A 24,272-nucleotide genomic window follows, 5' to 3' on the forward strand; every position below is an offset into this window, starting at 1 on the left:
ATTAGCTTATCTCTGACGGCATTGAGAAGCCTGTGTGGAACTATCTATTGGAGTAATATTCCTTAACTCTCAACTTAGCCATTTTAGGGCAGTAAAAAAAAATTCAAGAACTGAAGCAAATTTAGTGAAATCAGCTTTTCCTACTGAAATAAATTTCTTTCAATTATCTCTCTTCTCTTTCCATGGTAATTTTCCAGCGGTTTGTCTCTTGCCTCTTCCAAGATCCAATAGAAGAGTCTATACTTGCATTAGACTTTCCTGTTGATCCAGAGTTATCAGAAATAATATAATTTCTGGTAATTCCAGAGATGGCAGATATTTGCTTTCCATACCATAGTCGCCTATTCATCTGCAATACTTAAATTTATAAGTATTGATAGAAGTTAAAAAAGCTTCTGATTTCTCTCCCCCCCCCCCCACCATCTTCTTTTAATGCCTTCTAATCTGGAATCAGAGAAATCCTGTCTTCATTCGTAAAATATGATGTTTCCAGTGGTGAAATGTAAAATTTGTTACTACCGGTTCTGTGGGTGTGGCTTGGTGGTGGTGGGTAATGTGACTGGATGTCCATAGCCAACTTTTTTTTTTTTTACTTTTAAAAGCATTTTTTCTACAACCTTAAGAGGCTGCAGAAAAAAATGCTTTTAAAAGCCTCTGACAATCAGGCAACTCAGCTGGGATCATCAGAGGCTTTTAAAAGCATTTTTTTTTCTATAACCACTTCGGCCATAACAATACCATGAGACTCAATTGGACAATGTGACCTGGTCTAATAGGGGGGAGGGAGAATCTAAATTTTAACTATGTGGGTTTGCGCAGGAAGTAGCGGTAGTTAGATTTGGTTTTGTCCTCATCTTTGCTGAAGTGATGTATTCAATAAAGTTTTGCATGAAGAGATTGGATCATCTCGCCCGTGCTTGCTTCGGTTGGGTTCGTCAGTTGGAACGTTGATAGACTCAGTGTTTTGATTTTAGGGATGCTTGCACTTGCCCAGGGAGATTGCTTTGAGGAAAATTCTCCCAACAGTATGATTGACGTTCATAGAAGTCCATATTCACTAGCGGCATTCTATTGTCTTTTGCATCATTGCTCAATACTAATCTTTTATTATCTGTAAATTGCCTTCTGACAAAATGTAATTTCTTTTCTTTGATCTTTAGACAGAGGATAAGAAGTTTGATAAACTGGAAGAAAAGTTTCAGTTATTGGCATCAGCTATAATTGAACTGAAAGAGAATGTGGCCTGCTTTCTGGACAACACACAGGTAACATTTTTGTATCTAATGTCCAACCAAACTCATGGAATTATAGAGCACACTTTAGAAACTTGACTAGAGGTGTCTTTTTGTGGTTGATAATCCAACATTGTCTCTATTAATGTTTCTGAGATTGCTTTAAATCATGACCGGAGAGAAATCCACAGTATTAGGTTTTAGCTTTTTTAAAGCTAAAGATAGAATCAAGATCACGTGAAGTGTTAATACCACTATATAATGCCTTGGTAAGGCCATACTTGGAATATTGCATTCAGTTTTTGGTCGCCACGATGTAAAAAAGATGTTGAGAAAGAGTGCAGAGAAGAGCAACAAAGGTGATTAGGGGACTGGAGGCTAAAACATATGAAGGACAGTTGCAGGAACTGGGTATGTCTAGTTTTTTTTTTTTTTTTTTTTTTAATTTGATTTATATGCCGCCCTTCTCCGGAGACTCAGGGCGGCTTACAATGCGTTAAGCAATAGCCTTCATTCTTTTGTATATTTTATACAAAGTCAGCTTATTGCCCCCACAAACTGGGTCCTCATTTCACCTACCTTAGAAAGGATGGAAGGCTGAGTCAACCTTGAGCCTTGGAGAGATTCGAACCAGCAGAAATTATAGGCAGCTGTGTTAATAACAGGGTGCACTAAACCCCTGTACTATCAAGGCTCTTAATTTAATGAAAAGAAGGACTAGGGGAGACATGATAGCAGTGTTATCTCAGGGGTTACCACAAAGAAGAGGGAGTCAAACTATTCTTCAAAGCACCTGAGGGTAGAACAAGAAGCAATGGGTGGAAATTAATCAAGGAGAGAAGCAATTTAGAACTGAGGAGAAATTTCCTGACAGTTAGAATAATTAATAAGTGGAACAAATTGCCTGCAGAAGTTGTGAATGCTCCAACACTGGAAATTTTTAAGAAGATGTTGGATAACCATTTGTCCGAAGTGCTGTAGGGTTTCCTGCCTAGGCAGGGGGTTGGACTAGAAGACCTCCAAGGTCCCTTCCAACTCTGTTATTCTAAAGCTGTTAGTATGAATATAGTTACTTTGATCCAATATGTCTATTTTTGCAAGATGGAAAGCTGCTAAGTCTATTTAAGAAAGTCTGTGCAGAAGATGTGGTAAAACAAGTGGCCCAACCAGCATGTATCTGCTAGTTTTTACTCCTGCTTGAACTTCAGGCAGCAGTTACACTGATGTATATGTCATTTAACTCTTGTCTTGGAAGGAATCCAGCTATATACATGCATTCTTTTTCCATCAATACATTCTGAATGTGTGAGCTGGGATATGTATTCATGAAGGAGCAGCTCAAAATGCAAACTTTCCCCATCCTAATGAGGGAACCCTAGTCTGAACCTAGCAAAACTTTCTTTAAAGTTAATGGACTTTAAGTGGGCTCACAACCAAGTTTTCATGATTCCCAGCTGCAAATATTATGAGGTTCAGAAAACCGAGTAACCTTAGTCCTCTGTCACCTGTTACGTTCATTCCTCTTTCTTCAGGGAATTGACCTTGGAGAACTTGGAAAGAAGGCAGTAGGCAAAAAAGAAGGAGCAGTAGCTAAATTGGGCTTCTAAGGATTCCAGTGAACATTCAGAAGGAAAATACCAGGGGTTTTATACATGTTTAAACAGAACCCTGGAAGCATGTCAAGATATGGTAATGCAGGTAGGAAGTTTCAAAAACATTTTTTTTAAAAAAATTGAGAACTTCAATAATGTCCACAGAATTATGAGATTAGATGTGCATCAAAAGTTAGCTAAAAGAGACAAGTGGTCCCACACTTAAAAAACACCCCTCTTTTATGGAGCATAATAAGAAAAGCAAGTGGAAGAGGAGTGGTAAGGGAAACCCAACAGATCCTTCCAGAAGGGCTGTGCAATATTTTCCGGGCTGGTAGCCATGGTCAGCCAAGAGCTGCATTCCCAAAAAATACTGAACAAAAGCTAAATTTGATGGTGCTTACATGTAATTAATATAAGTAATATGATTACTTTCCAATGATGTATTTAATTACTGCTTCCATCTGTCACATTAAAAAGTTAGTGCTATGCCAAATATTCCCCCTGCTTTAAATTTACTGTACCATTTTTGTGAAGGGGATATACTGTAGAAGCAGAGCAAATAGAACTGGGATAAGGAGAGATGTTGCTTGACTTTGTTGGTACAATTTTCCCTGCTTTCTTTTTTCTTTCTTTTTAAAACCTTTAATAGCCTTTCGTTCTGTATTTTTACAATGCTTACAATGCTCATTGTAAGTAGAAGATATAAAGAGAGTCCTTACACTACTTTAAGTGTTAAGCATTTTAAAAGAAAAACAGAGCATCGGTCACTTATAAACCATGTTAATGTGACTCCTAATTCACCTTCTTGTTAATAATGACTTCCACAAATGTCTGGCCTGGGATTACTGTGAAATTTCAATTTACCAGATGCAAGGGACTTTGCATGCAAGGGACCAAATTCTGCTGCGATTTAGCCTATTGACATAATTAAGTTTATTGTATAATACATCGACAAAAATATAACCTTTAATTCTGTTTGTCTGATCACACAAATCACATTCATCAATCTGATCATGTACCTTCCAATTTACTGGACATTTGTGAATAATAGACGGCCTCTTCCCACATAGGCCATTAAAATAAGATTTCTCTACTTAGGAACCTGTTTAGAATTGCAATTGGATACCAGCACCACAGACAAGATTTTCAGCAACACATGCAGTCTTAATGTATCTTGTCACTCTCCTCTGCCCTACAGTGCAATTATAAAAAAAAAACAATTCCTGTCTAGTTCAGGTTTCGATTCCCGAAGAGTCCAGACAGCTTTCTCAGTAGAGACCACAAGTAAGACATTACAACATTAGCCTTTTCCTGCTCTTTCCCTACAGTAGTTCAGGGAGATACTTTAAGAATCACTGATAACATATTTCTGCTATGAATTCAAGGATTTCCCTTTTAAAATGGGAAAATCTGTTGTCAACTGCAATGTCCATCAGGAGCCATTTGCTGAATAAATACTTTCTGCTGTCAAGGCTAATCTCCTGCCAAAGCCTTTCCATTGTAGGCTAAGAAGATTTTGAAAAAAAACAAAACTATAATGAATTTAGAGGAAGAGAAATTACCAGCTGGTTGGTAAAATGTAAACTACTTCCCTAAAATACAATGAGGATTAATTCTGAATAATCACAAAACCATCTGAACCTTAAAATATAAAAGGGCTTAATCAATCCAGGGAAAGTTAACTCTTAGATATAATTGCTGTGCATCTAATATTATGAGGCAGTAAGTTCAAATAATACTTCAAATTATGAATGAAGTGGACTGGAATAGACTTTAATGGATGGTAATCTATGCCATGTGCACAAATAGTGGGTTTTAGTAGTAGCAGGCCCATATGCGAATTAACTTTAGAACTGATTCCTGTTTGATGCTCGCTGTTGTAAGCGCACATAGTGAAATGGCATAGAAAATGGCCACAGAGGCAGATCTTTACAGCACCACAGTTTTGAAAGGAAAGCCTGGGAGATGTTTAGCCAAGATTTTAATCTTGCTTGCCATTTCCAAATTCAAATTTACATCTGCTCATGGGCTGCTCATCTAAATTTTAAAAGCATCAGAATGGAGAAATATTCTTGTGAGGGAGAAGTAACCCAAAGGTGCTACCCCCCACTCCCGAAAGGCAACCAGAATTTCTTGTTTTTTCCTTCTTTCAAGCTTCTTGGATGAGAAGTGAAACCTTTTCAAAGGGGGGGGGGGACCCCAAGAAAGTCCAGTTGCCTTTTGAAAAAAGCACCTTTGGGACAACCATGACCTGGTGGATAGAGAATCACCATAGACAGAGAGAAAAGTGATACATTTTTGCAAGAACTTAGCTAGCCTCATCCATTAAGATTTTTAACGTGGAAGCAAATCTTAGAAAGGGAACATATTACCGTAGCATATATTCAGGTATGCCTGAACACCAGATTGCCTATTGCTTCCTTTTTATATCCAAAACAATAGAACCAACCAAGCAGCATCAGAAGAATAGAATATTTTGCTATCTGACTCTCCAGAACCAAGGCTGGAAATAATGTGTTCAAAATTGTTAATAGCATTTTCTGTTGAAATTAATAATGCTGTTGAAATTAATAATGAACATGCTTCAGTATTTGGGGAACATTTAAATTAAATGTCCAGGAGCAATCATAATTCCAACAGCGGAATTATGTAAGAAGGCAAAAGGAAGAAAAAAATCCAAAACATCTGGCACACCATGTGGCAGGTAGGATTTTGGAAATATAGTATAAATATCCCCTTAGTTCTGAATTGGAAGGAATGATTGTGCAGTGACCAAACTTCTATCATAGGCCATTAAATGTGGGGAACCCAGGAGGGGAAAGAGGAAAAGGAAGGGGTGGTAGCAGCACACATGATGTCTTCTCTGAAGTCAAGGCATCCACCAAAGTAAAGAAAATATAGGTTTACCAGCCACTGATGCTCCTCAGAATAGGATGTCAGACTCAATTGGTAAGAAAGTTTTCCCAAAGAGAGCATTTCGTCATCAGGAATCTACAAGAGATTTCAAATCTGATGCAACAATATTGCAAATTCGTCTTAGACAATCCTTCTTCAAAACGTGTAACCAAAAGGCACATTTTAAAGACTTAAATTTTGTTTTGTTTTTTAAACTCAGACATCTGAAGTGAATTATTATTATTATTATTATTATTATTATTATTATTATTATTATTATTATTATTATTATTATTATTATTATTTTGAGATGATGGGGAGATGTTCAAGGTAGGTCAGGCCAAGAAACCAACATTGCAGGAATTCTAGCAATGCTACTTGTTAGAATTTCTTGTTGGGGTTCATTAAGACCCACTATGGCACAGTGATTAGAATGCAGTACTGCAGGCTACTCCTGTTGATTGCCGCCTGCCTGCAATTTGGCAGTTCAAACCTCACCAGGCTCAAGGTTGACTCAGCCTTCCATCCTTCTGAGGTTGGTAAAATGAGAACCCAGATTGTTGGGGGCAATTTGCTGACTCTGTAAATTCCTTAAAGATGGCTGTAAAGCACTGTGAAGCAGTATATAAGTCTAAATATTGCAATGCTATTAACAGAATCTTGAAAGCCTGTAGAGAACCTTCTCCTTTCTTAAGGACAAAGTCAAGGGAGGGGTTATCTCATTCTGATTCTCATGCTTTTTTACTTTTCCAAGTAAAAAGTAACCATTTCCCACCTGCTTCTCAAGGCCTGCTCTGTAGTCAGAGCAAAAGAAGACGACCATGTTTATGAATATTTAATTGGAAGTAGACTCTGATCAATGGAAACATCTGTGTAAATGTGCTGATGAATTTGTAAATTTGTAAAGCATTTGTAAACTTTGTAAATTTGTAAATTTGTAAACTTTGTAAAGCAAAGTTTGGGAGGCGACTCATGAAACATTTGCATTAATTTATGGTCCAACCTCAGTACACAGACACCAGGATTCTCCCAGAATGAGACTTCACAACAATATCCATAATAATAATAATAATAATAATAATTTTATTTCTATACCGCCCTTCTCCCGAAGGACTCAGGGCGGTGTACAGCCTATTTAAAAACACAGACAAAACAATGATATAAAATTTAAAATAATTAAATAAATGGCTCAAATTTAAAACCCCAATAAATTTAAATACCCCAATTTAAAACTATTGTATTGATAGTCCGGCCTGGCGGAACAACAGGGTCTTCAATGCGCAGCGAAACACCCGGAGGTCAGATATCTTACGAATTTCCGGGGGCAGTTCATTCCACAGGGCTGGGGCTCCCACAGAGAAGGCCCTCCCCCTGGGCGTCGCCAGCCGACATAACTTGGCTGATGGCACCCTGAGGAGACCCTCTCTGTGGGAACGAACTGGTCGGTGGGAGGCTATTGGTGGCAGAAGACGGTCTCGGAGGTACCCGGGTCCTATGCCAGAAGTGCCACCACCTATTAATAATATTTGTGTATAGCATTTTTAGTCTTTGTGTAAACTGCAATTTTGAAGTAGAAATAAAAACCATAACTGGATTCTATATTTATTTATTTGATTGGTGTCCTGCCTTTATTATTTCTATAATAAAAGCTGGACAATGGCAAATATTAACCTGTGATCACAATTCACCACTTTCCAACTTTTATGGAACTGACCAAAGCTTCCTTTCTCCCTTCTTTCTAATCTCTTTCCTGCATTCTCTTTTTCTTTTCCCTATTTTAGATAGTGTGCTATAACTCATGGATTTAAAAAGTGTATAACTTTATATATTTTTTTAAAAAATACTAAATTAAACAATAAAGAAACAGGAAAAAAGATTTGAAAAAGAAAACAATTCAGAAAAGGGGACAAGACAAAAGAAAAAAATAGAAAAAATAGAAAAAGAATGAATTCTGACTTTCTTTGGTACAGATCAGTGGTGAAATTCAATTTTTTTACTACCAGTTCTGTGGGTGTGGCTTGGTGAGCATGGCTTGGTGGGCGTGGCAGGAGAAGGATACTGCAAAATCCTCATTCCCTCCCCACTCTGGGGCCAGTCGGAGGTGGTATTTGCCGGTTCTCCAAACTACTCAAAAGTTCTGCTGGTTCTCCAGAACCGGTCAGAACCTGCTGGATTTCACCCCTGGTACATATAGATAAAAAACATGCATCAAACTCTTATTCTAAGATTAATATTTGCTGCATTATTTTGATGGTCCCACAGAATCATCAAATCTCCAAATCAGTTTTTCATTTCTGCCCCACAAAAAGTCCAAAAGTAAATTACCAAGTAGAAATAAAATTTGTCAAAGTCTTTTTTTTTAAATCAAGGCTGCCAGTTTTGCCATCTCCACCAATTCTACCAGCTTCATCATCCATTCTTCCATTGCTGGTGTTTGTAAGCCCTCCCACCTTTGAGCATATAAAGTCTTACTTCCATTATCATATGTAAAAATAAAGTTCCAGAACAGGTTTCTATTTGTTTGTCCATTAAGCCTAAAAGAACAGTCTCATTGTATATTTACTTTTAAAACCATTTTCATCAAAATACGTATTTGATTCCAATATTTTTGCTGCAGGTCCACCAAAGATGAAAAATGTACGGTACACTGTTTGATTACATTTTCAACAAATATTTAAAATTTGCTTTTATACATTTTGGATAATTTATCTGGTGTCATGTACCAATGATACATCATTTTATAAAAATTCTTTAAAATTAAAATTCAATGTAGTTTTCAAGCCTTTCTTCTACATATCCCCCCTTTATAATCTAACTGTATATTATTTCCATAACTCATGCATGTTTAACCTGAAAAATACTGCTTTTCAATAAATAATAATGGCATTTTAGAGACTGATTTTGTGGACATGATCCTGATAAGATCATGTTTTTAGGTTATCAGATTAATTTCTTTATCTTTCAGATGTTCCTTAGTTTCAAACCACATGAGGATGAATTGGATATAGAAACATACATTATCCAACCGTATTGTTCCCTTGCAAAAAAGCTTCACAGCACCATCTTTCCTGTCTACGTAAGTATAATTTCATTTCTAGTTTGCCAAATTTGGGAAGAGGAAGGATCGGATTGACTGATTATAGCTTTGCCTTCTCACATTTGCAGGCAAACTGGGATTTTAGGAGTTGTAGTCTCGGCATAACTGAAGACGATAATGAATGATGATAAACCAATTGTGAGATACAGGGCTTTTTCAAAGGAAAAAAAAAATTTCATCTTACCTAATGAGCCAATTTCTGAGAAATGGAACATAATGTCATATATATATTCCAAAATTTCAAAGCAAGTTCTTTGAGATTGTTCTAGATGATCTAAGATTTCTCTAAATATTAGGTATATAGCAAGGAGAAGGACCAGAGGCTTCTGATCTTCCACTTCGGAACAGAGCAAAGGAGGTCAAGATTTGAGAAAAGTCTGCATCTCTTCCTTTACAGAAGCAGAGGCTGGAACACCTGGTATATAAGCCGCTGTGCAACTTGTCAGAGACTCTGAGAGGACCCCAGAAACTAATCAAGAAGCGATCGGATAAGCTGCTCGACTATGAGGAATATGAGGAAAAGAGGAACGAGACGGGCAGTGTGACCTACGAGGAAGAGGCTATCATGAATGCCTATCTTGGCATTAATTCCTTGCTTGTATCTGAGCTTCCTACATTCAATCAAGTGGCTCTGAAGTGGCTGGCCTGCATCCTGTGTTCTTTCGTGACTCTTCAGAGGGATCTGGCCAAGCAAGTCCTCCAAGAGGCAGAAGGGGAGATTGTCCAGGTAAGAGGCGATTTCTATTTGATTCTTTCCCCCTGCATGCAACCAATAGGCATATACTCGAAGGGGGGAAAAATGTAGCATTTCCTTGAAAACACAGAAATCCCAGTCCATATCCTAAAATATTTTTATGCTGATGTGCAGCCTGTTATGAATGGTATAAATCAGAGCTGGTATTCAGCAGGTTCTGACCAGTTCTGGAGAACTGATAGCGGAGATTTTGAGTAGTTTGGAGAACCGGTAAATACCACCCCTGACTGGCCCTGCCCCCATCTATTCTCTGCCTCCTGAGTCCCAGCTGATCAGGAGGAAATGGGGATTTTGCAGTTTCCTTCTCCTGGAGTGCGGAGGGAATGGAGATTTTACAGTGACCTTCCCCTGGAGTGGAGTGGGATTTTACAATATCCTTCCCCTGCCATGCCCACCAAGCCACACCCACAGAACTGGTAGTAAAATTTTTTGAAACCCACCACTGGTATAAATAGCAGGAGACCTGATACAAAGTTTAAGAAAATTAGGAGACTAATAGTTTTACACACAGTTTCAGTCATTTAATTCTAGGCTTATTCTTACAGCTGCCCCATAAACATCTCTCTGCAACTGAATTTTGGAAAATGGTAACCAATACTTTAAAACAGGCTGAAGATCAGCTGTACTTTCTCCAGGAGAAGTTTGATACTGTATTGCCAAGTCCCGTTGTGCAGGTATGATGCTACTGGAAAAGCAGGAGGGTGGGTGTTTACTCGTACACAATTTCCTCAGTTGACTGATGAATAGTTAACTCATAAATATTTGGCATGGGCATGGAAAAAGCAGATGCTAATTCCAGGTGAACTTTAGGTCTTATCCAGTGATATTCTGTGATATTTGGATGCTTGGATTGATTTGTGTATAAACTTGGAATTTGAGTGCAAGGGAAGTGAATAATTCAAAGGCTTGCTTGCTTGTCTTTGGAGAGTTTGCTTTACCCTTTTGTGAAGTACTCAAGATGAGTTGTAGTTGATGATGTCACATTTTTCATTAAGGCACTCAGAAATCTTTACTAAACAACCTATTTGTGCATTGTATGCATTTTAGGAGAAAAGTGTATGAACCCTTTTAAGATCTTTTTTTTGAGTCATTGACCCATACATGCCGTAGTGTATATAGAAGTTATTTCTGCAGCAAATGATGGTTTTAGTATAAATTGTAGGCCAATGGATGGCCTTTGTAATAACTTCTGACTAAACAAATTTAGTTACTAGTAATCCCAAAACAATCTCAGGGCCAGTAGAAGCATTAGGAAGGATAAAACAGATAATCTTAATCAGTTGATTTTGCAGTACCATTAAATGAACTTGCCATTAAAGAAATTACTGGCAAGATTGCTTAAACTTTATAATTTGAGAATTGTGCACGTAAAACATACAGACAGATTTTAGATATTTCAATCCTGAGCAATGGAAGGGTAACAAGTAGACAATTATTATGGTTTGCATTTTTAAATTTAATTTAGGCATGTTTTATTTAGCCTACTGACATTTTTCAAAGTAGTTGACCTTAGTTCAGTATGATTGTTTGAAAGGCTGTAGCATTAAGATTCAGCAGCAGCTGTCTCGAGCAAATGTATTGCTTTTGGCCCTGTAGAAGAAATAGAACTGGTAGTATTAGAAGCAGATGAAAATAATTTTCCCTCTCCTTTTCCCAGTGTCCATTTTCTTGCAGTCCTACTCTGCCTCATTTGCAGAATTGCCTATTTTATCTGTTTTCTGAAACTATTTGTCACACTTTGTTCTCGGATATTTTTGGTTAGATGCATTAGCACTTTGTTTCATTATGATTCATGCATAAGTACATAAAACACAGCAGCGTATTTCTTCCACAGGGGATATTGTTTCTGACTCATTTCTCCTTCTACCTTTTCAATAGGCTCTTAGCTCTGCAGAGGAGAAGAAGGTCCATTTGCTTCTGAACAAACATGGCCCAGATAAGTTGTACCAAGTGACAAGTGACACCGGTGGCTGCAAAGACATGGACTTGACTCTGCAGAGAGGGCAGATAGTGGCTTTTTTGCATGGCATGGACTCCAAGGGCAACACAAACCGATGGCTGGTTGATTCAGGAGGTATTGTTAGTGTTGCAATCACCCAGAACCCTTTTCTTTGTACTGATAAGGAAGAATGTTTGTAGCTCAGGGTTGAAATGAGGGATCCTTGGTGTTCCCTGAGCTTGGTGGTTTCCTTGCAGATGTTTCATGATCTAAAGTAGGTAATCATCATCAACTCTGCAAGAAAACAAGCAAGTTCAGGGAGCACCAAGGACTTATTTTCTTTGTTACCAAGAGTGGTAAGTTGGGATGGTCTGATCAGTCTAAACCAGTGGTGAAATCCAAATATTTTTACTACTGGTTCTGTGGGCGTGGACTGGTGGGCGTGGATTAGTGGGCATGGCAGGGGAAGGATACTGCAAAATCCTCATTCCCTCCCCAATCCTAGGGGAGGGATATTGCAAAATCTCCATTCCCACCCCACTCTAGGGCCAGCCAGAGGTGGTATTCTCTGAACTACTCAAAATTCCTGCTACTGGTTCTCCGAACTACTCAAAATTTCCACTACCGGTTGTCCAGAACGTGTCAGAACCTGCTGGATTTCACCCCTGGTCTAAACCCAGTCTGTGAATATCACACATTATTCTGTTTTGTGAAATTTGAAAAGTAATGCTCCCCCCCCCACTTGTACCTGCCTTTTTTAAAAAAATCCATTGTTCTTTGAATATCTATCTCAAAAACCTAAATAAGATCAGATCTGTGTAATATTTGAATGGGAGATTATCAGGAATCCTCTGGGCTTGTAAAATAAATGATGACATGGTGTATGTTATGTGTCGTTGTTCATCTTGGATTTGCCTACTTTTAAAAACTGCTAAGGATCAGATGGTTTTTATTATGTACTGATACGTAAAACCCTACAACACAAAGGGGATGTATTTTCTTTTTCACATATCTGTATGTGGGTATACCCTGAAATCAGTAAAAGTCAAACTCAACTGAAGGCAGTTGTTTGTTTATAGACAAAATATTTTTGTATTATGCTTTTGCATCAAAATCCCATCATGGCTAATTTGTATAGCTGTATACAAATATATGCTGTTTCGTATACAACCTAGTCTACCTACCTGGTTTATATTTTTTTGAATTATATATTATTATTATTATTATTATTATTATTTATTAGATTTCTATACCGCCCTACTCCCGAAGGACTCAGGGCGGTGCACAGCCAGACAATAAAAACACATACAATACAAAATTTAAAAAATAGAATAAAATCAAATTAAATAATTTTGGCCCCGACAAATTTAAAACCCCAAACTTTTAAAACCAATTTAAAATTGAATATATAAATACTAAAAGATATTTAAAATTTTAAAAATCTTTTATAAAAGAGGGGGAAAATTAGGCCAGGCCGGCCTGGTGAAATAGTAAGGTCTTTAAGGCGCGGCGGAAGGTGCGCAGATCCGGGATATGCTATAATATATGCATATAATATATGCTTTAATATAAGCATATAATATATGCTTTAATTGCAACAAGTCCTTAAACAATGGAGGTTGGTATTATGGAAAGATGCACCTATAAATTCAAATGATCCAAAAGGACTATTTTACAAAATACATATTGGCATTTAGAACTTTTTTAGCAGGAAAAGAAGGGGTGAGTAAATTGATCTGGCTGCAGAACAGTCTTTGATGAAGTGAAGCCTTTTGATGTAAAATGAATCTGCGTCTGATATCTCTTACATGCCTACTGCATCAGATAAGAAGCTTAAGCCGTAACCACAGAAGATTTCATTGAGCCTAATCTGGTGAGGTCCAGATGTGTTGGATTACAACTCCCAAATCTCTGGCTGGTTATCAGGGGAATTATAGTCCATCAGATCTGGAGTTCAGCAATTTGGGGAAGATTATTGTAGAGTGCTATTGCTCATGTAACATGTGATCTAATAGTCTGATTAGCTAATGTGGAAGGAAAAAAGGAAATCTGCAGTCTTTCCTTTGGCAGATTTTTTAAACTTTTCAATATAGTTTTTATTTGTGTTCTAAAACCATTAATATTTTTAAAAAATACCGTATTTTTCGGAGTATAAGATGCTCCGGACTATAAGACACATCTACCTTTTTTGGTGAGGAAAACAAGAAAAAGAAATCTGCCTCTGCCTCTCAGCAATTTTGCCTCTTTGCAGCAAACAGCAAACACCCTGCTTTACTTTCATTTTCGTTTTCAGCATAGCTTGATTAGCACAAGAAAAAAAAACTGCTCCCAGCAATTTACCTCTTTGCAGCAAGCAGCAGAGGCCCACACAGCAATAGGCAATGGCAATCCCTGCAGCCTGAAACAGCTGAGATTCGGGAGGCCGATCCAAGGGACAATTAACCTGTGCTAATTAGGCTGTGCTGAAGCAGACTGTTTCTTCTTGCAGCTTGCTGCAAGGAAGTAAATTGCTGGGAGGCAGAGGCCTTAGGGTGGGGGCCAGTGGGTTGGCAGGGCTACATTCGGTGTATAAGACGCACCCAAATTTTCACCCTCTTTTAGGGGGGAAAAAGGTGCGTCTTATACTCCAAAAAATAGGGTAGATTAAGGCACATCCAGCATTTTGTCATTCTTCTAGTTTAATTGAGAGTGCTTACCACTGAACAGTTGGTTTTATATGCCTTTTAGTATTTGAGTGAATTAAAATACTAGTCACTGAGCTTCTTAGAGATCAAGAATTGACCACTGTGGAAACCAGGGTATTGGATCAAATGGACCTTTAATTTGATTCAGATAGATTTATATTAGCCAGTCACATTTTATTAGTTCCCATTGAGAATATAATTCCTAGCCAGTTGCATTTTATTAATGAGAAGTAGATCCCCCCCGCCCCCGGGACAGTTTCCCTTGATTTTCTCAGCAACTAGGTCATAGGGGGGAAAAAAGATACCTTTGTATACTTGTTAAATGATTGTAATGAAAGAGAGAGTTGCTTGCTCTCTGAGCAGTGAAAATCAAATGTCAGGAGGAAAACTAGAGCGGTGATAGGACAGCCGGACTCAAGTATCCCAGGAGTTGTAAGGTCCCCTACCAGATTTTGCATGCATTAGGTAATTGCAAAAAACAGGAGAGATGCCTCTTTACAGCAATTGTACCATAGTCCTGTTAGGCAGAAAATGAGACAGCCATTGTCCGAACTTCAGGGGGTGGTGAGTAGCTACAGAGAGGGGTGAAGGAAGAGAATTCTTTTCACCAACCAGGAGATCACTAACTGAACTATAAGTTGCCTGTCCCATGGCTGAATTTTGCCTAAAGCAGGGGCAGAAGTCCAAATTGCCCTTTCTTTCATCTCTCCCATTCTTTTATACTGACTTTTCTACCTCTCTCTGCCTTCATATTGCAACCAGTTCCTTTGCTCTCTTTTTTCTTGTCTTTTCTTTATCTATATTAAACACCCCTTCCCTTCCTCTATATTTTCCCTACAGTGTATTTTTTTCCAGGCCTTATTCTAATTCTATAGCTCTATATCTCCCCTTCTTGTCTCCATTCATCATATTTGTGCTAATGTTGGTCATCTTTCCCACTCATCTTGTTTCCCTTCTATAACATAACGTAATAATAATATAATGTAATAATAATATAATATAATATAATATAATATAGCATAGCATAACAACATAACATAACATCATAACATAATATAATATAACATAATATAATGTAACGTAACGAACAACATCACATCACACACATCACAACACAACACCACAAAACACAACATAACACAACACAACATGACATGACATGACATGACATGACATGACATAACAATATCAAAATATTATAGTTCAAGAGCCATGGTGTGCAGTGGTTAGAATGCAGTACTGCAGGCTAATTCTGCCAACTGCCAGCAGTTCAATTCTGAGCTGCTCAAGGTTGACTCAGCCTTCCATCCTTCAAAGGTTGGTAAAATGGGGACCCAGATTGTTGAGAGCAATATACTGACTATGTAAACCACTTAGGGCTGTAAAGCACCGTGAAGTGGAATATAAGTCTAAGTGTTATTGCTAAGTGCTATTATTAAGTTGAAAGACACAAATAAGAAAGCATAGATACAGTATAATAAAAAGGGTTAGTATAAAATAAAACAGTTTGAGATAAATAAGTTGATAGATATTATATTAAGCATTTTAAAACGTGTACATTCATAAATCAGTAAAAACCTATAGCCATAGTTAAAAGTTTAGCCATTGTCGCTGTAACATTAGGCTTTTTATATGAATGTAAAATTTTAATGTATTCAAAAATATCTCCTCCTGGCCTTGATTTTTAAAACAGGACAGATTACATCTTGCCAAAACCTCTTGTAAAAATCACATCCTTTCATTAGTACATCCCACACATCCTCTCTTCTTTCCTACAATAAATGCTGCCTTTTTGTCCATTCCTTTTTATATCAATCGTTATTTCTACACCATTATTTTCCAATTATGTCAAGTTCATGCCACTTTCATTGGAGTTGCAGTACAGCCATCGGCTAGCTGATAAACAACAAGGGAACAATCTGCTTCTCGTCAGCAGTCTAGCCTTCAACCAGACCTTACCTGTCTTATGTGCCATGCAGGTCCAAGAGGTTATGTTTCACCTGGAAAACTCCAACGGTACCATTATGTCCCCAACTCAAAGCCCAGAACAACGACGTTGCCTCAGGGTGATACTGCTGGGAAAATGCATCCTACTTACAACTTCCCCCAAACTCCCGATCCCCCAGCATACTTCAATGCTCCAGTTTTACAGGTGAGTAAAGTACAAGCTTTTCAGCCACTCTTGTCTTTGTCTTTCTTGTTGCTTTGATTTTCAAGGACAATAGTACGGGTTGTGTACAGGCAGTGAATTTATGGCTGGAAACTGGCAGATGATGGCATTTCCTGTCCTGTTATGTTGATTTATATTTTAACAGGGCCATTTCAGGATGCAAAATTGGGCATATCTCTCAAGTGATTTTTTTCCCCTCCCCCAGGTAGCTTGTTAGAAATAGGATCTCAAATGGATTTAAATATGGAATAGCCCAGATATGTTGACTCACCCTTGAGACATTTATAAAGTGAAACATGAGTGTGGGTCAGATTTGGGAACTGGCAAGGTGTTGGTCAAATAAAAATATATACATGTAATCAGCAATGAAAACCAAAACAAAAATTGATAAGGAGCAGCAGCCACATGAAGGATTAGTTTATGATTATGTCTAACAATACATAAGATCACAAGATAGATCATAAGATCACAGCTAGTCTTGGGCATTCACTTGCTGCTTTTGTAGGAGCTAGAAGTCAAAGTTCTAATAGGACCCTGAAAAGTTTAGTCCGCATGAATTCTGAATGAAAACTATTCACCACCATTTCTAAAACCATTTCTGCCTCACAACTAGAATCTGAACTGGAAAAGATCTAGAAAACTTGTTTCCTCTAAAATCTTTTTTATGATGTTCCTCTGATTCCCCACCATCTTTCAACTATATTCTTTAAAACAGGGACATTGAACCCTGGGTAAAATTAATTAAACATAGCCATAACCAGGAATGTCAACTGCTTCTTTTAAAGTAAGGTGGACATTACTTTCTTCCTTAGAGAAACATTGAATACTTCCTGGATCCAGCTATCCATGTCCTGCCTAGCTATGTGAAAGGGCAAAGAAAGGCCTGAATTCAAATCACAATTGGCAACATTAAAATTACTGAAAATCCTATCAAGTGAAATCGTTTTCCAAAAATCTGCAAATTCATCCAGTACAGTATGTGTGCAATCACTTTGTCCTGTTCATCTTTCTCTAAAAGATTGTAATTTAGCACAAGCATGAATCTTTAGCACAAGATGAAATAAGCACGGAGAAGAACTGCCACATTGCAATTCTTATCACCATTGTGTAGGCTGAAACATGAACTTTCATTAATGTTTGGTGTTATCTGCTTCTGGTTTTATACCTTTATTGCTTTAGATCTCTTTTCCATCACTCCACTTACATCAGTTCTCTAGTAAACTAAGGAATCAATAATTGGGGGAAAGCCTCATGGGAGTAATCCCATCATCTCTTGTCACCTCTGTGTTTTAAGGATTGACTACACTGAGATACAACAGTTTGCCAAATTGTGGGGTACACCCCTAAATGCCCCTTGGATGTCTTGTGGGATGGGGTGGATGGCTCTAACTAATCCTCCATCTTTGAGGAGATCCAAGTGTTCCAAAGAACAATCGTTAATGTTTTCCATCTTCAGATCACATCTTATCTGCAAATAAAGAGCAAATCTAGCTTGTGTCCTCTCACAAAAGTTAGGGATGCAATTACATGTGATGTAGTTGATGTTTGCCCTTAAGGCCATGAGCATAAAGAGCTACACCAAACTCCTTTCCCAAGGTATGAAGGTCAAAGTCATCCAAGAGTATGAAGAATTCCAGCACCAGCCACAAGATACCAAGATGAGATCCAAGAACTTGTAGAACAGCTCAGCAACATACTACTGTAATTGGTCCATGCATATGAGCATAGAGCAATAGTAGTCATCCTGGCAGCTGGTGCTATTAAAGCTATAGTGTTGTAGGCAAATTGGCACTCCCCCAGACATCATAAATAATGATAGTGCATTGCAGAAACTGCTGTAGGAACTGCATCTTCAAGAGACTGGTTCTGGGAACATTGAGCAGTGACTATTGTACAATTTTGTAACAGTAATGAGTCATCACCCAGTGCCACTAAACCAGAATGCAACAAGGTTCTATTACTAAAAGTTAAACCTATTGTATTGGGAGAAGCTTTATGAATGTCTCTTCTCTGGACCTCTCAGATGAGCTGCTTTTGAATTTCAGTCCAAGTGTCTTCTGAGAAAGTACTAAGTCCATAGTACAAATAGTTCTTGTAATAGGTAAGAGGTCCAGAAGAGGGTAAAGCAGGAGAATGAGCAGCAATGGAGTTAGTATGCAGCCATAAGCATGCAAGGGAGATTGGTCTGTGCATAATATCATCACCTAATGCCGCTGAATTCAAAATGGAGCGAACAAAATTGTTTTTCATCCACTTCCCAAAGCGACGATAGCAAATGGTGCAGCAATATTTAACTCTTTACTGGTAAAAGAAACAGAAAACCTGTAATGCACCCAATGGGGACAGAACCCACAACACTGAATAATATGTAGTATCTGGCTTTCCTTCCCCATTTAAATCAACCTCAACAGCACTGAACGAGGGCTTTTTCTCAAGAACAGCAGTAAAATATTCTTTAGAAGAGCAATAAAGACAGATTCATAAGGAATCTGGATAAGGCCTGGAAAGTATTAGTCAGGAGGAACACAGACAAAGGACTCTGCAGAAGGCAGATCTCGGCTCTCCCCTTCAACCCAGCTGAGGATAAGATCAGGGGTGAAATCCAGCAGGTTCTGACAGGTTCTGGAGAACCAGTAGAGGAAATTTTGAGCAGTTCGGAGAACCAGTAGCGAAAATTTTGAGTACATTTGGGTGGCCCGAGAGTGGGGTGGGAATGGAGATTTTGCAATATCCTTCAGAGTTTCCACCCATTGTTTCTTGTTCTACCCTCAGGTGCTTTGAAGAATAGTTTGATTCCCTCTTTTTTGGGGCAACCCCTGAGAGATTGGAACACTTCTATCATGTCACCCCTAGTTCTTCTTTTCATCAAACTAGACATACCTAGTTCCTGCAACCGTTCTTCATATGTTTTAGCCTCCAGTCCCCTAATCATCTTTGTTGCTCTTCTCTGCACTCTTTCTAGCGTCTCAACATCTTTTTTACATCGTGGCGACCAAAATTGAATGCAATATTCCAAGTGTGGCCTTACCAAGGCATTATAAAGTGGTATTAACACTCCACGTGATCTTGATTCTATCCCTCTGTTAATGCAGCCCAGAACTGTGTTGGCTTTTTTGGCAGCTGCTGCACACTGCTGGCTCATATCTAAATGGTTATCCATTAGGACTCCAAGATTCCTCTCACAGTTACTACTATTGAGCAAGGTATCACATATACAGTACCTGTGGATTTTGTTTTTCTTCCCTAAATGTAGAACCTTGCTTTTTTCACTGTTGAATTTCATTTTGTTAGATAGTGCCCAATGTTCAAGTTTGTCAAGATCCTTCTGTATCTTGAGCCTATCTTCTGGAATGTTGGCTATTCCTGCTAGCTTGGTGTCATCTGCAAATTTGATGAGTTCTCCATCTATCCCCTCGTCCAAATCATTGATGAAGATGTTGAAGATCACTGGGCCTAAAACAGAGTCCTGGGGTACTCCACTGCATACTTCCCTCCATGTAGATGCAGTTCCATTGAGGACTACATGTTGAGTGCGGTTGGTCAGCCAGTTACAAATCCATCTGGTGGTGATAATGTCTAACCCACATTTTTCTACTTTATCTAGTAGTAGGTTATGGTCTACTTTATCAAATGCTTTACTAAAGTCCAAGTAAATTATATCGACAGCATTCCTCTGGTCCACTGATACCTGTTCTGTCTCTGGATATGGCTACTTGTCATAACTTTCAGAATAAATTTCTACTTCTTCAAGATGTTTGCAGAAAGGCACCCCAGAAAGTTGCTTTATGTCAGAGTGTTTACAGTGTAACTACATTTCGAGACCACCCAGGAGCAAAATACAGGAGACAGAAGTTTGTCTTACAAACAGTGATTTATATACAATTCTATCTACAAATATACACATGGTAGGAACACCCCAGACAAGCAATCAGTCTTCTTCAACTCTACCCAGAGAACTACAATGCAGATAAATGAAGAGAATGATACACAAGGAGAGAGAGGGGGGGGGGACACCCTCTAATGGCCTCCTTTATATAGACAGCTTCTTAAAGGGCAATAACCCTGCTGACTCATCCTCAGTCTTAAAGGGGTTGGTCAGCTTTAAATCTTCATTACTCTGACACTTTGCCTATCTGGATAGGACTGAGCTGGCCATGTTTATTTAATTTTTTGATATCTTATCCTGTATTATAATGATCAAAATCATATCCAGTATTATAACCTTGTTTCTTTTTTTCTTAGGTAAGTGCTGCTTATCCTTTCACAGCCAGGAGCAACCAGGAAGTCAGTATGCAAGCAGGCCAATCAGTGACTGTGCTGGAACCCCATGATAAAAAGGGAAGCAACGAATGGTTCTTCGTGGAAGTGAATGGACAGAGGGGCTACGTGCCTTCCAACCACCTGATCGTGTTACCCCCACAACCACCTGGATGGGTTTCACCCGTTTGGCCATTTCCGGCTCAGTAAATGCAACTGTTAAGAGATGCTTGGTTTAGAAGTCAGCTATGTTTTCATTGCCTCTCTTTTTCCCTTTCTTTCATGACATTCAATGGGCAAAGAGGCTGACAATGAGGCCAGGAGGCCTCTGGAATATTGTGAGTTTCAGTTTCAGAAATTCAGAATGAATTTGTGCCATATTTATTGAAAAAAATGTGAAGGGATGTAGGTACATAAGCTACTTATAATTGTGATGGTATTTCTTGATCTAAGGCTGACAAGGGATCTTCCAAATATTGGAAAAGAAGGGTTCTTGCAGTAATCTAGAATAATTTCTACACCATTATCATTACAAATAGTCCTCATTCAATGATCTCATTTGGGACCCACAACTCAGTTATTAAGTGAAGTGTTTGCTAAGTGAACCCACAACTGTGCTTACAATCTTAATTCGGCTTTGTTTTACAAACCTGTAAATGTTGCAAAGCTACTTTTACGTTACTGTCATAACTATGAATTGTTGCTAAATGAGACAGTCACTAAATGAGGACTACTTGTATTTGATCAATGCATGGTCTCAAACCAAAGATATCTGAAGGACACATAAGTGCCTTGTGCTTAGTGCAACAAAGGCTTAGAAGGGGAATGTGTCTCTTCCTAACTCATTCCAGAATACCCATCTCAGTCAGTTAGCAACCCATCATGACAAAGAAGCTGTGAGCCATAGTCTAGTTGAAGCCCCGTTCTTCTTTCACTGGTATAATGTCCTTTTGGTTTTATGATAGTGAAGAAACAGCTAAAGGAACCATCTCAGCATTTTCCAATGATTTACGGTAGAACTCCCAGATTACTATTGTAAACCCAGTTGTTCTCTTCAGTAATATATCAGTCTTAATAATCTGAACAAAATGGCTGTGGTGTGTTATAGTGGGTAAAATATTGGACTAAGAACAGGGAGGAACTGATTTTGAGTCTACCCTCATGGAAATTCAGTGGCTGATTTTCAGCCAGTTACTCTCTTGTACCCAACTCACTTCACAGGGTTTATGCTACTGCAAAAAAAAGAACAGTGCTATGAAAGCCATATTTAGTTCCTAGAAAAAAGGTAGTACAAAAATATAAAATAAATATTTGCTTTAAGTGGCCTTCATTGAGGTGATACAATGCCTATTCTCATTATTGGAGAGAATGAGCCTTGGTGGCACAGTGGTTAAAGTGCAGTATTGCAGGCAAACTCTGCCCACAGCCTGGAATTTGATCCTAATGGGGCTCAAGGTAGACTCAGCCTTACAAGATTGGTAAAATGAGGATCTAGATTGTTGGGGTCAATATGCAAATAATGCTTCTACCTTGTAAACTGCCCAGAGTGTACTGTAAATTATGGGGTAGTATATAAATTTATAAACTCTTGGTGTATCAGTTCAATAATGGTTAGAAAACTCTAGAAGACACTATATCTGATTAATGGAGATTCCACCATATGAAGTATTGAGCATTGTTCTAACATGCATTATGAAAAATTGGAAGCATGTTCAACTATTGGAGAACAAAGAAAAATGGAAAGAGTTATCACTTCACATGACGTGGTTGTTACCAACTTTCAGGTAGAAATATGGAATGGCAAAATATTGCTAGAGTTGTGAAAGAAGTAAATTGATAGGTACACAGAAAACTAAATTTGTATGCACAAACAATATATAATTTGTTTTTACTTTTCTCCAAAAAGAGGAAGAAAATATGCATATGAAAAATAATCTGAGGCCTTTCTAAAGACAATGAAAAATGGTATACACTGTAGGGCGTGTCATTTCATGGGGTGAAAATTAATTTTTTTGAAATCTGCTGCTATTTTTGCAATTGCACAATGTTTACCTTGGTATGGTAAATCCATGTCTGATCATATACCCCACAAATACTGTTACCTTTATTTTCTCAAAATTACACCTTATACTACAAAAACTAGAATTTTTTTTCTGCATCAATCTTATCTAGCTAAGCAAAAAATAATCCATGCAATAATAATAATAATAATAATAATTTTATTTCTATACCGCCCTTCTCCCGAAGGACTCAGGGCGGTGTACAGCCTGTTTAAAAACACAAACAAAACAACAATATAAAATTTAAAATAATTAAATAAAGTGGCTCAGATTTAAAACCCCAATAAATTTAAATATCCCAATTTAAAAGCTATTGTGTTGTTAGTCCGGCCTGGTGGAATAATAGGGTCTTCAGTGAGCAGCGAAACGCCCGGAGGTCGGAGATCTTACGAATTTCCGGGGGCAGTTCGTTCCACAGGGATGGGGCTCCCACAGAGAAGGCCCTCCCCCTGGGCGCCGCCAGTCGACATAACTTGGTTGACGGCACCCTGAGGAGACCCTCCCTGTGGGAACGGACTGGTCGGTGGGAGGCTATTGGTGGCAGGAGACGGTCTCGGAGGTACCCGGGTCCTATGCCATGGAGTGCTTTAAAGGTGGTAACTAACACCTTGAATCGCACCCGGAAGACCACTGGGAGCCAGTGCAGCTCGCGCAGGAGGGGTGTCACATGGGCACAACGAGTTGTGCCCATAACCACCCGCGCGGCAGCATTCTGGACCAGTTGGAGCCTCCGAGTGCTCTTCAAGGGGAGCCCCATGTAGAGAGCATTACAATAGTCCAACCGGGAAGTAACAAGGGCATGAGTGACCGTGCGTAGGGCGTCCCGATCCAGAAAGGGCTGCAACTGGTGAATCAGGCGAACCTGATAAAAGGCCCCCCTGGCCACGGCCGTCATATGCTCTTCTAAAGACAGCCGTGCATCCAGAAGGACACCTAGATTGCGAGCCCTCTCTGTGGGGGGCAGAGATTCACCCCCAATAGTCAGCGATGGCACCTGCTGACTATATCGGGGCGCCGGAAGCCATAGCCACTCGGTCTTGGAGGGGTTGAGTCTGAGCAAGTTCCTCCCCATCCAGACCCGCACGGCCTCCAGGCAGCGAGACATCACATCAAGGGCATCGTTGGGGTGGTCAATCATAAACTAACAGCAGAAAGCAATTATCTGAGTTACAAAAATGTTTAAGCGAGTTTCATCAAGTCTTATGTTGATTCGTTCTTCGACATCAGCCGCCATGTTTCTTGGCCTCTGATATAACCCTCATGTTTCTCATGTGTATGCACTCTGCTTTCTGCCTCTGTAACCTGTTTCATACATCCCTCTATTGATTGAGCATGAAAGGGCCATTGTGGTTACTTGCATGGGTTCATCAATGAATTTATTTATGTCCACTGTAAACAGTTTGCAGGTCAAAGGTGGCTTATATACACCTCAGACCAGTCAATCAGCTCCAGCAGAGTGGATGCTCTGGCTTAACCTCTATCCAGTGCACGGCGCCACCTTCACAGCCGGTATTAACATTTGTAGAATCTCCTCCAATGGCCTTCAAGCTTTTGTCAATGCTTCTCTTCTTCATGAAATACACCAGATT

At 38.8% G+C, this 24,272-nt stretch overlaps 1 protein-coding gene across 1 annotated transcript in view; it reads left to right on the forward strand.

Moving 5' to 3' along the window:
* The window catches only part of ARHGEF37 (Rho guanine nucleotide exchange factor 37), a 42,300-nt gene extending 21,064 nt beyond the window's left edge, over positions 1 to 21,236 (forward strand). The window contains exons 7-13 of the mRNA XM_070933976.1: positions 1,161 to 1,265; positions 8,688 to 8,798; positions 9,217 to 9,546; positions 10,119 to 10,247; positions 11,452 to 11,647; positions 16,176 to 16,348; positions 20,609 to 21,236. Of these exons, the coding sequence (XP_070790077.1) occupies positions 1,161 to 1,265; positions 8,688 to 8,798; positions 9,217 to 9,546; positions 10,119 to 10,247; positions 11,452 to 11,647; positions 16,176 to 16,348; positions 20,609 to 20,833 (1,269 nt within the window). The 3' untranslated portion in view covers positions 20,834 to 21,236. The remainder of the gene's footprint in view (positions 1 to 1,160; positions 1,266 to 8,687; positions 8,799 to 9,216; positions 9,547 to 10,118; positions 10,248 to 11,451; positions 11,648 to 16,175; positions 16,349 to 20,608) is intronic.
* The last annotated feature ends 3,036 nt before the right edge of the window (positions 21,237 to 24,272 follow it).

The sequence above is a fragment of the Pituophis catenifer genome, unplaced genomic scaffold (assembly GCF_029215685.1).
Source record: "Pituophis catenifer annectens isolate HBS135680 unplaced genomic scaffold, rPitCat1.0.hap2 SCAF_2, whole genome shotgun sequence".
NCBI classification, from domain to species: domain Eukaryota; kingdom Metazoa; phylum Chordata; class Lepidosauria; order Squamata; family Colubridae; genus Pituophis; species Pituophis catenifer.